Source organism: Saccostrea cucullata, unplaced genomic scaffold (assembly GCF_032062105.1).
Source record: "Saccostrea cucullata isolate Sc308-1 unplaced genomic scaffold, CSIRO_AGI_Scuc_v1 ctg126, whole genome shotgun sequence".
NCBI classification, from domain to species: Eukaryota; Metazoa; Mollusca; class Bivalvia; order Ostreida; family Ostreidae; genus Saccostrea; species Saccostrea cuccullata.
Window position 1 is genome coordinate 228,124 of NW_026928905.1, and position 12,891 is coordinate 241,014.

Genomic DNA, 12,891 nt, shown 5'->3' on the forward strand with positions numbered 1-12,891 from the left:
AATGAGTGAGAACTCCCGTCAATGTTGGTATACTGTAAAGTATAAAATAATAAATCTTGCTTATAAACACCCCCCCCCCACCCCCACCCCCAAGTGAAGGAAACATAACTCTTTATAAAAAGTCTGGCATTCAAGGTGCATTAATTTGTTTATTCGAATGCCTACCCCTCCCCCTCCAGAAACAATTGTTCAATGTTCAATCTTTTTTTTCTTATTGATTTAAAGTGTCTTGTGACATGGTATGTATGTATTGAAAAGTCTACCTTATAATAATGGTTGCCAGTGACGCAATAATTCATTAATGTCGATCTGTATCTATGCGTATTATTATATATGTATACATAATAAATACTGTTTTAATAAACTAGACATTGACTACACGACACAACGAAAACACGTCTGTTCATGATCACGTAACGTTAATCCGATTTCCTAGAAATCTTTACACGTTTAATTAAGAAATCGACAGAGCTATAGCTGATTAACAATACAATTATTATGTTGCCATAAGCTAACGGATATTGCTCAAGATATCAAAAAACAACTTGAACATTATACAGGGATTCGTTTTTATTTACAAGTACTCGACGCAAAAGAATTTTATAGGTACATGTACTCTGTCATTGATGGTGACAATTTGAAAATTACGGGAACTAAATTGTTAATTGCGAAAGGAATTTCATTAATTGTGATCTTTTCGTTTGGTTGAAAAGTAAGTAAATTTTTATCCCGAGGAAAATTAATCTTTCATGAGAAATTCAATTTTAGATTAAAATGCTTGATAAATATACGTAAGTTGTCTGATAAGAATTTGAATGATTTAGTTTGATAAGAATTTGCACAGAAATCCCTGTTTACAACGAGTAAATCCAGTTTTTGTGCTTTTTTTAATTTCATGTTATATCAATTATAATTAATTTTCCGTAAATAGGTAAAGATCTGTTTTCATCCGATAAAACACCAATTTTCCCACTCTGCTAGTGTCAAAACAGGACTAATTACGAGGCACTAGGATAAAAATTTCTCGTCTAGTTACCATAGACAATAATGGCTAGAGCATTCTGTTAGAAAAAGGTAATTATTACCTCTGGAAACGCACCATTCTCAGGTGTAATACTACCAGACAGGTAGCTAATGAATTAACGTGCGAAAATTATCCTTGATTAGCGGGACTCAGCATGACCAAGGTGATGAGTACCTGACACGCCTTTGAGTATGTGTAGGGTTATATATAAGTCAAATCTGGAAATATAGAATTATTATCAATTCACTATTCATCTAATGCTTGTATTCCTACATATATGAGAATAATGTACTGTAAATATTTGTAAAAAAAAAAAAAAAGTTTCAAACAACTGAAATAATTATCAATTGCTTTATTTAGTAGAGGTGCACTGATTACGAGGAGCATGGAATTTTCACAGAAATTAACAAACGTGAGTATTTTTTTTTTATAATTATCAAATAAATCACAGCGTTAATTCAGATTATGATTTTTTTTCTGAATTATCAATTTTAATTTTACAGTTGCCTCCCTTTGGCCAGCTCCACTTCGATGACAGTGACGACGATATGGACGTTGATATCGCCGACATTCTGACCCCCTCCAGGGCCCCGGGTCATATATCGCTCTTATCCCCAATGATGGACGAGGACTCTGGTCTAGGAATGGACACGGACGATTCAGACCAAGTAAAAATCCTTAAATTAAACAATCATTTATTTATTTAACTTAAATTAGAATTTAAAATTAAAAAAAGTCGCATGTTAAATTTGGACTTTCTGAAACAGGAACATATCAATTTGTTGGTAGATTTAAATGCGAAAATTCTCTCTTTATTCTTCTTAATTTGTTATTTAATTCAATCGAACAAACGGTCATTCATGTTAAAATTTATATAAAAATGATAATAATTCATTTTTATAAAGCTAAAACGTTAATAAATAAAATAAAATTGTGATCGAAAAATGAAATTTTACTTTTAATTTGCAGATTGAACTTGAATCTTCCTTCAATGGTTTGAAAAACACGCCGAAGTTTTCATTACAGCGTGACGCATACGTAAGCCCATTTTCGTTAAATTATCAAAATACCTCATAGAAATTAAGAGCCAAATTTATCAGAAATGAAAAATAGCTTTTTAATTTATTTTAATATTTTTAATTATTTATGAAATACTCAAATGAATTTTAAATCAAGCCATTTTCTTCCTTTTATAACAGGACCAAAATTCCGGAAGTAGACTTATCCCCAGACGTACTCTCTTTGGACAAAGTTCCTATAACAGAGAAGATGGCTCTTATTGTAAAACAAGAAGAGAGAAACAAATTATACACAGAGGAACAATATTAAAGAAGTCTTTGTCTTTTGAGGTAGGTATTATAGTATATTCTTTATAAATTATTAAGGCATTAAGGATCTCCAGTCCTTGGTCAGGAGGGATAACTTTTATAATTAATTTTTTATTTAAAAATTCGCAACAAGAAGTTTGAAATTTTCTTACAACAATTTTCATTTTATGCATCTTAATGCAAGGTTCTTTGAAGTCTAAACGAAGAGAGGGACGTGTAAAAAGAAAAATTGACATATGCTCCCTAAAAAAATCGTTCTCTCAATAAAAAAAACCAACAAGAAGAAAAATGTAACTACCACTCATATACACATTATATTTAAAAAAGTGTTTTGGAATACTGATTTCTCCATACGACAGCTCTTGGACATTGGTTAAAGTTTTACAAAAGTATGTGAAAATCAAACATCAAGGTCATGAGGAAAAAACATTGATCTCCAAAGAGAGTTCTTGCCATATTAAGGAAACACAAGTGATCAAAGTATGAGAAACCCTTACACCAACAGTTCTGAGGTCATGGTCAATGTTTTTAAAAGTAGAAAAAATTACATGTCAAGGTCATGAGGTATTGCTACCCAAAAGAAAGGTTTTCTCACAAGAAATACATCTATGAAATATGAAAGTCCTATGGTCTACTCTTCTTGAAAATCATCGAATTTGTGTCCATTTTATTCAAAGAAATAGAATGGACAGTAATCCCGTGGCTTGTGATGGGGACATCAAACATTCCGAAAGCAATTTTAAGGTCTATATTTTTAAAAAGCAGGTGATAATCAAACTTAAAGGTCAAAGCAATGAGATAAAAAATAATGGTTCCAAGGAATGTTTTGGCTCAAGGAATACACAAATGATAAATGAGATGAAAGTCCTAGCACTAACCATTCAGAAGTTATAACCGAAATGAAATTATTTCAAAGTACGTGAAACTCAAGGTCATGTGGTTAAAATGTTGGTGTAAACAGAAGGAACTTGACATTAGATATACGTATGTATATGTACATGTGAAAACTGAAACCCCTAGAGCCAACCGTTGAACGGTTATTGCGAAGATTTGCGATTTTGCAAAAAAGCAGACAGACAGAATAAAATATATATTTCTAATACGAGAGCATAGTAGTCTGAAACTGAATCGCAAAATTCAGATGATATTGATATAGCATGTGTTTTAAATGAAAAATGAAATCCTTTGGCAGGACTCTCCTCTCGTCAGAGCTGAGGAAACGGAAGTGAAGACTGCAGTTGCGCGGCTGACGGACGAGGAAAACCTTATAGGAGACGGAAGTCAGGAATGTTCTCTTCCCACCATCAGGGGCAAGCACAGTGATCTGAAAACCATTACCGGAGATACGGTATATACTTATACTGAAACCAACAAAACATAACCACAGATAATTTCTGTCCAAAAATTAATATAAATAGTGTTAATTAAAATAATTGTATGTCTTAATTATGTTTTAAAGGTGGTTGCATTGCTGAGCGGGCGTTATAATGACGTCATTTCCAGTTTCCGACTCATTGACTGCAGATATCCATATGAATACGAAGGCGGTCATGTAATGGTATGATTTAACTGTCATGTATTTCTGAAGTTACTTATAGCATAAAGAAAAACTATTCAAATTAAATTCAGACAGAGACTAAAGAATAGAAACAGCTCAATTAATTGTAAATATATAACAATGCACATAACTACGTATGTATTTTTTTTCTGCCTATGGAACTATTTTCTAATAAAAAAATCCATATATTTAACGTTTGTGCCAGCGTTTAATCAATAATAAATTTACTTTTTTTAGTCAGCTGACAATATCTACAAACAGACAGACATTTCCAATATCCTGGAGAATGCTACTTTGGATGATAAACGTCATATTCTTATATTTTACTGTGAATTTTCATCAGAGCGCGGACCAAAAATGTAAGCGTTTTTACAAAATTTATTTAAAAAAACCCGATAAATATAAATATCAAAATTATGTTTAAATGTTTTGATTATCTAAGGATAAATTTATGACGTAATTATAGGTACCGGAAGCTGCGCAGTGCAGACCGTGAGGTAAATAAGGATTATTATCCCCGACTGTTCTATCCGGAAATTTATCTGTTACACGAGGGCTACAAATCATTTTTCCAATATCATAAGGTGAGGAGCATTTTTTAATCTATTTTTAATCATAAGTATGCATTCTTATTTTTAAAAAAACCCACCCACCTCCCTGTGTTCCTTTCAAAAGGTCTTAATGTTATATTATATTTTTCTTTTAGAACTTTTGCACACCACAAGACTATAAACCAATGCTTCATAAAGACCACTCGAACGATCTACGTCATTTCCGGACCAAATCTAAGTCTTGGTCCGGTAGTGAGAGAAGAAGTGGACCACACAGACTCTTCTTTTAGAGAGTTGCTGGATCAAAAACACGAAAAACATTGAAACAACTGTACTTTGTCGTTAAAATATTGTACAAAAGGCTGTAAAGTTAATTACTAAGTAATTGCAATCTTTGTGTTAGCTGTGATATTGATTATTTATTGTACTTTCATTTAAGTATATATATTTTTCTTTTACCCAAACAGGTTTTACATACTGTAAGTATCTCTTGAGTATTTTTCTGAAGTTAATACATTGTATGAAAGATCTATTCATTTGATTGTTACATTTATGGTTCTATTATAGTAAGTGTTGTATTGAGAGAATATAGCATCTCGAATGCAAGACTTCTCTGTAATTTATTGTTTTTGTTCTGCGTAAGAATTTATTATGTTGTTAATCCTTGTTTTCATTTCCAGGTTTATATTGTATTTTTCATTTTTTGTTGTTAATTAGATATTTATTATAATAAATCGTAACCTAAAGAATGGAAACTCTACTGTTACTTTTCACTTATCTTTTTGCAATCAATATAAAGGGTACTGAGCACTGGTTTTATAACAAGATCAGAAAATTCAGAAAGGTCAGAAAATTCTATAATTTATGATGTTAATTGTTCATGATTGCTGCAGCGAACATTCAAATTTTACGTTGGTATGACTAAATCAGAAGTACACGCACATGGTAAACTGCAAACCTGTTTATGTATTCATGATGTATGCATCATCCAAGTCGTTTATTAATTTCTATATATATACGTACTGCCAAACTTACGGATATTTCTCAACTCAAACAGGTAATTTTAGTGAGCTGGTTTTTGAATTCATGGTTGAAGAAAACTAGTATGCCTCTAAATAACGCAGTCTTACCTATCCCAAACATTTAGGCTTCGTCATCTCTTGAAGCTTGGATTATAAATGATCTAAATCAGTTTCAAGACCAGAGTTGAACGACCAAAAAAGTAAAATATATATGATTCAAAACAGAGAGCTTTTGATGTACTCTAAAGAAATAAATGAATGAGATTATCCACAATAGAAAGTGAAAATGTGATTTTATTATATGTAACTAAACTACTATTACATCTAAGTCATTGAAACACTTTTAGAAAATGCTCACAATTTTCTCAATGACTTCATATACGATACGATACGATACACACTGCGTACATGTAAATGTACAAAGTCGAATCTAAAGATAATACCGATGTTTGATGATATAGTATCTACCGTCTAAGTAAATAAGCGTACGGAATAGTAAATTATTCATTCATAAAATTTTACAGCTTTCATTCATCCCTTATCTTCAGTTTCACACACATCCATTTTAAGATGACCGATAAAGATCAGATATAGTACTATAGTGCCTTATAGTATACGAAGATAATTTCATTCATAACCACCATTATCAATATCCTTTACTCGGGGCCTTTCCGACGAGTGGAAAAATTGTGCTGAGTTTGCTGGAAATACCTGAAAGGTCACACTGTGTCATATTCCAGCATTTGACAGGGATATGATAAAGATCGAAATATGGGCTTTACCGTTTCGATCTTGTTTACTTGAATAAATAAATAAATAAATAGACAAATAAATAGACAAATAAATAAATAGACAAATAAATAAATAAATAAATAAGAAAGTCAATGTTTTCTGCGATATATTATATTTTTCATTTAGTATGACGAAGTTTTGAAAATTTGACGTCACAAATATTCGAATGTAACCCAGAATCAAATTTCAGAGCTATTGAATTTTTTTTACTTATAATATTAGACATCTCTTCTGGCTTTAGACATACTGCACGGATAAAACCAGGTGTGAGGTCACCTCTACCCAATAATGGATGATGTTTAATTTTCAAAGTAAAAATTAAGAGACAATTTAGCATTCAACATTGAACAAGCCTTTATCTGTGTGTTTATGGTAATGCAACTAACTCAGTTTCGAATAGAACATAATTGCAGGTTTACACTTCATGAATGAAAGTGTAATTTAAAAACATTTTTCATATAGGAGGCAGTTACGTTTTGAATATTTTCACATTGTGTTTTTGCTGGCAAAATGCCTCTCAGCCCGGAGTGCCGAGTACAGGACTTAAATTTGCAGCCTTCCATTGATGTTGCTTGATAAAAATGAATTTCAAGAGAAGTTTCCTCTTATTATTGAGTATTTGTTTTAAAATCATCTTACAAAGTTTGGGGTGAAAACTATAAAATTTGGTACCCACAGACCCTGTTTTCAATCTTCAAAAGTACAGATATATAGAGAATAATACATACCCTTTTCCATATCACATCCTGTATCAGCCCGAGACACCAATATCAGCCGCCCGAGGGCTGATTATGGAAAAGGGTATGTATTATTCTCTATATATTGATATAGTATTACAGGTGTAGATAGTATACGAAGATGATCATTCATAACCACCATTTATCAATATCCTTTACTCGGGGTCTTTCCGACGAATGGAAAGATTGAGCTGAGTTTGCTGGAAATACCTGAAAGGTCACCGTATTAGACATTCCGCATTTAACATGGATATGATAAAGATCAAAATATGGGCTTTACCGTTTCCATCTTGTTTTCTTGAATAAATAAATAAATAAACAATAAGAAGGTCAATGTTTTCTACAATATATTATTATCTTTTATTGTTAAGTATGACAAAGTTTTGAAAATCTGACATCACAAATATTAAAATGTAATCCAGAGTAAAAAAAAATCAGAGATATTGAATTTTTTTTACTTATAATAGGCATCTCCTCTGGCTTTAGACATATTGCACAGTTAAAATCAGGTGTGGGGTCAACTCTACCTGATAACGAATGTGTTAGGTTAAGCTGAACATTTGGAGATATTGCATCAGACATTAAGCCAGTCTTATGGTAATGCAATTATAGAGCTGTTAACATCATGGACTTGTTAACAAGTTAGAATGAGATTGCAGGTTTACACTACATGAACGAAAGTTTAAGTTTTAAAAACAATTTTCATATTGTAGGCAGTTAAAAAAAATACGATAAAATTCCTTTTCTCCTTGTATCTGTTCTTGCAAGATCTCTCTTTGCCTAGAACAGCCCCGAGTGCCGAGTATAGGACTATAATTGCAGCCATCCATTTGCAAGCAATGTCGTCTCCATATATGTGAACAATTCTCGAGGTATTGAACAAAAAAAAAAAAACCCCATTGCTTTTGTTGTTATACGAGTATGAATGTTAGCATTCCATTATTTAAACTCATCATATCACTAAATCAGCAAGAACAGCATTTCTTTTTATATCTGAATTCAAAGCATTGTTGCCGAAATTATTTATATCTTGAAGTACATGTGAAAACAGAGTGTATTAAACGAACTGAAAAAATGTAAAATATATGGAGATTATGAACAGTATACATTCAAGCTCAGAAGTTCATTAAACAATACAAAATATTGGAGCAGGGCAAACAAGGACCTCCGAAACATCAGAGGCAGAAGGATAAAACGTACGCTCAACTAGGACCTGAGGTCCCCCGCAAATAGTTCGTCATTTTGCGGAGTAATAAAACATTCTAGGAACTCTTCAGGCATTAAAGGCACAAAAGTAAATTCATCGATATCAATACGAAGACCTCAGGTCACCTTATATTAATTGAATTTTATATGATAGACAATGTTCTTTGTCTTACTCCAAAATAATAATATTTATAACTTTATAAAGATTAACTTTCGAATATATATATTAACAGAAACGTGAAAGTAATAAAGGGTGACCAGAGGTAACCTCATACTTAATATTGTACATCAGTAGGGGGACCAGAGATCACCTTACATTGTACATCAGTAGGGGGACCAGAAGACACCATATATTATGTATCAGCAGGGGAACCAGAGGCCACCTTATATTTTACATCATTAGGGAGACCAGTGGTCACCTTATATTGTACATCATCAGAGGGATCATAGGACATCTTACATTTTAAATTAATTAGGGGTCCAAAGGTAATCTTTTATTGCACACAATAAGGGGGACCTTATATCGTACATCATTTGGGGGACCAAAGGTCACCCTATATTGTACATCAGTAGGGGGACTACAGGTCACCTAATATTGTACTGTACATCAGTAGAGGGACCAGAGGACACCTTATATTGTACATCAGTAGGGAGACCAGAGGGCTCTTTATATATATTGTACATCAGTAGAGGGACCAGAGGACACCTTATATTGTGCATCAGGACGGGAACCAGAGGTCACCCGATATTTTACGTTAGTCCGGGCACTAGTGGTCACCTAATATTGTACCGTACATCAGTAGAGAAACCAGAGGTCACCTTATATTGTACATTAGTAGTAGGACCAGAGGTCACTTTATATTTAAACATCAGAAGTATGACCAGAGGTCACCTTATATTGTGCGGGGACTAGTGGTCACCTTATATTGTACTGTACATCTGTAGCGGGACCAGAGGACACCTTATATTTAACACCAGAAGGGGGACTAGAGGTCACCTTATATTGTACATCAGCAGGGGGACCAGAGGTCACCTTATATTGTACATCAGAAGGGGGACCAGAGGTCACCTTATATTGTGCATCAGTAAGGGGACCAGAGGCTACCTTATATGGTTCATCAGTAAGGGGGACCAGAGGTCACCTTATATCTTACATCAGAAGGGAGGCCAGAGGCCACCTTATATTGTACATCAGTAGTAGGACCAGAGGCCACCTTATATTGTATATCAGTAGGGGGACCAGGGGTCATCTTACATGTGTATATTTAAAATCAGAAGGGGGATCAGAGGTCATCTTATATTGTACATCAGTAGGGGGACCAGACACCACTTTATATTGTACATCAGTAGTAGGACCAGAGGCCACCTTATATTGTATATCAGCAGGGGGACCAGGGGTCATCTTACATGTGTATATTTAAAATCAGAAGGGGGATCAGAGGTCATCTTATATTGTACATTAGCAGGGGGACCAGAGGTCACCTTATATTGTACATAAGTAGGGAGACCAGAGGTCACCTTATAATTAACATCAGTAGGATGACCAGAGGTCACCTTATATTGTACATCAGCAGGGGGACCAGAGGTCACCTTATATTGTACATCAGAAGGGGGACCAGAGGTCACCTTATATTGTGCATCAGTAAGGGGACCAGAGGCTACCTTATATGGTTCATCAGTAAGGGGGACCAGAGGTCACCTTATGACTTACATCAGAAGGGAGACCAGAGGCCACCTTATATTGTACATCAGTAGTAGGACCAGAGGCCACCTTATATTGTATATCAGCAGGGGGACCGGGTTCATCTTACATATATATTTGTATGTGTATATTTAAAATCAGAAGGGGGATCAGAGGTCTTCTTATATTGTACATCAGTAGGGGGACCAGACACCACTTTATATTGTACATCAAAAGGGAGACCAGAGGTCACCTTATATTTAACACCAGAAGGAGGACTAGAGGTCACCTTATATTGTACATCAGTAAGGGGATCAGAGGTCACTTTATATTGTACATCAGTAGGGGGACCAGAGGTCACCTTACATTTTACATTAGAAGGGGACCAGAGGACACCTTATATTGTACACCAGTAGGGGAACCAGAGGTCACCTCTTATTGTACATCAGTAGGGGACCAGTAAGGGGAATCATACATGAAGCTTTTTTCTTTTCTTTTGGTTTTCAAATGTCTTAAAAACATGAGTAACAAATAAATTATTCATAAATTATTAAAACAATAAAATACAGAATTTGATATGTAAAAGATTATATAAACCATAAATTTTTGAAAAAATACTACTTTTCGAATTGAGAAATGTCTTTTTTCAGAGCGGGGGATTGTCCTCGCCTTGTACGCCTCCATTCTTTGCTATGTGTCGTATAGTCAATCATACACCATCAGTGATTATTTGTTGAAATTTGGCAAACAGTACATTATTTGTTTAATTTTTGTTTGCAAATACGGTATCCATTTTTGATGCCCATGATATATCTTTTTTATCATTGAAATTCACCCGCTCAATTGTCTATAAAACAGACATTGATTGCACTAAATTTTTACATATTTTAGTGAGTATTTCTTTGGGATTCTTAACAAGTTTTACAGCAGCTTTGATGAGCGGTTTAATTTCACTCTAGTTTACTGATTCTTAACAATTCATTTTTAATGCAGTGTCTCGAATACCCTTGTTTTCCAGCTTCTCACCATTAAACTATGTGATGAAAAGTAGTCATATCAATTGTTATAAATTCATTAAAGATGCAATGATGTGAAAAATTCAAGCTTAGTATTGTATGTCATACAGTTCAGGACATTATTAATTGAACAGCCCTCGTAATTTGTACATCAGTAGGGAAACAAGAGGTCACATTATATTGTACATCATTAAAGCTAATGATAACACTATTTTGAACGACAATAAAAAAAACCGGAAGACTATTTTACATCAATAAGAAGACCAGAGGTCATCTTATATTGTAAGTCAAAAGGGAGACCAGAAGACACCTAATATTTTACATAAATATTGAGACCAAAGGAGTTCTTATTTGGTTACCTGAATCAACTCATGTGATCAGTTTTCTTTTCTGGCGTCGTGCGCTGTGCATTGTGCGTTAACATTCGAACATTTTCAGCTTTTCTCTGTAATCCCTCAACCATTTACAACCAATTTTGGAATAAAGCATCTATGGGTGAAGGGGAGATTTTTTAATCCGTGGTCCCTGCCCTCCACCCCCTAAGGCAAGAAGGTTGGGGCGAAACTACTACAATTGATGAAATCTTTAAAAATCTTCTTTACTCATTGGCATCAAGCCGTCAAACTGTTGGCATAATTAACATAAGCATTGACTGATCTACCAAAATTGTGAAATTCATTGTCCCAGGGTCAGGGGCCCTGGGATTAGGACAGGGTTATAAAAATTTATATTAATTTATGAAATGCATTTATTCTTTGAAAATATTTCCCTCTGCCCCTAGATATTAAACAAACTAACTACATGCAAAGTTGTGATGAGGAAGGGTATTATCTCCAAAGTTTTGAAATTCGTGACCCAAAGGTCAAGGGGTTCCGGTGTTACGTTGGGGCTATATAAACTGTAAAGTTTAAATTCATTAAAGAGGCTGGGGGTGGCAGCCATTTTCAGACTATTTTGATCTCCTTTAAAAGAAGAACTCCATATAAATATATACAAAAATGATCAAATTTTAAAACTAAAATGTATGAATATTTCCTTTGCCAAATGATAGTTGACAGCTTATAATACCGTATCTAAAATAATAAGTTAAATCTGATGATTATTTTGTGGTTAATTTGTTGACCTCCAGCCCCCTTAATTCTTTAAAAATTCTCCTCTCTGCTCCTGGATATTAATTAAACTAACTACATATAGTTATGATAAGCAAGGGAGCGTCTTCCAGAATTATAAATTTCAAGGCCCCTGGCTCATGGGTACCATGTAATTTGTAGACAATACTGTAATTGAATTATTGCTGAAATTTGTTCTTTGGTATAAACTATTTTTTTATGAACAATGGTACTTTTTTTCAAAATTGTGAAATATATGACCTCAGGATGAGGGTTTTTGTGGTCAATGAGCACTACTAATTATTGCTAATTATTACCGATTATTTGAAATGAAAGTTTTAAAGTTTTACAAGATGTTCAGATAATCTATAAGATCCATATGCCTCTTGTCGTGTTCTTAAGTAAACCTCTAGCATCTCGTTAATATGCAATTTTATGTGTAACCTCTGGTCCGCCCTTGTTTTCTTTTAAGGTGTCTGTTGGTTAAGACGGGTCTAAAATCGTTGATGCTTTTTCTATCTGCATTCATATAATTTTTTTATGTCTGATTTCTTTAAAAATGTACAACAAAGGGGACCACTGGTCTCCCTATTTATGTACAATACAAGGTGACCTCTGGTCCCCCTTGTGATGTAAAATATAGAGTGACCTAAGGTCCTCATAATGATCTACAACATAAGGTGACCTCTGACCCCCTATTGATGTATAAGGTGACCTCCATTTCCCCTTATGATGTACAATATAATCTGACGTCTGCTCTTGTACAGTATAAGGTGACCTATGGTCCCCTTTCTGTTGTACAATATAAAGATGTCCATTAGTCTCCATAATGAAATAACATATAAGGTGACCTTTGGTCAACTTATT

The 12,891-nt window shown here is 33.9% G+C and overlaps 1 protein-coding gene across 1 annotated transcript; it reads left to right on the forward strand.

The window, feature by feature from the left end:
* Positions 1 to 1,388: 1,388 nt before the first annotated feature.
* Positions 1,389 to 4,773, forward strand: LOC134279124 (M-phase inducer phosphatase-like). The gene is made up of 9 exons (XM_062761475.1): positions 1,389 to 1,436; positions 1,528 to 1,692; positions 1,994 to 2,056; positions 2,224 to 2,373; positions 3,545 to 3,700; positions 3,812 to 3,910; positions 4,148 to 4,269; positions 4,377 to 4,494; positions 4,617 to 4,773. Exons 1-9 carry the CDS (start codon positions 1,410 to 1,412, stop codon positions 4,749 to 4,751), a joined length of 1,035 nt encoding a protein of 344 aa, XP_062617459.1. The 5' UTR covers positions 1,389 to 1,409; the 3' UTR covers positions 4,752 to 4,773.
* Positions 4,774 to 12,891: the final 8,118 nt, after the last annotated feature.

Coding starts and splice junctions, on each gene's coding strand:
- LOC134279124 (XM_062761475.1), top strand. CDS start 1,410: ATGGAATTTTCACAGAAATTAACAAAC. Junction 1,437..1,527: donor TTTCACAGAAATTAACAAAC/GTGAGTATTTTT, acceptor TTAATTTTACAG/TTGCCTCCCTTTGGCCAGCT. Junction 1,693..1,993: donor ACACGGACGATTCAGACCAA/GTAAAAATCCTT, acceptor TTTAATTTGCAG/ATTGAACTTGAATCTTCCTT.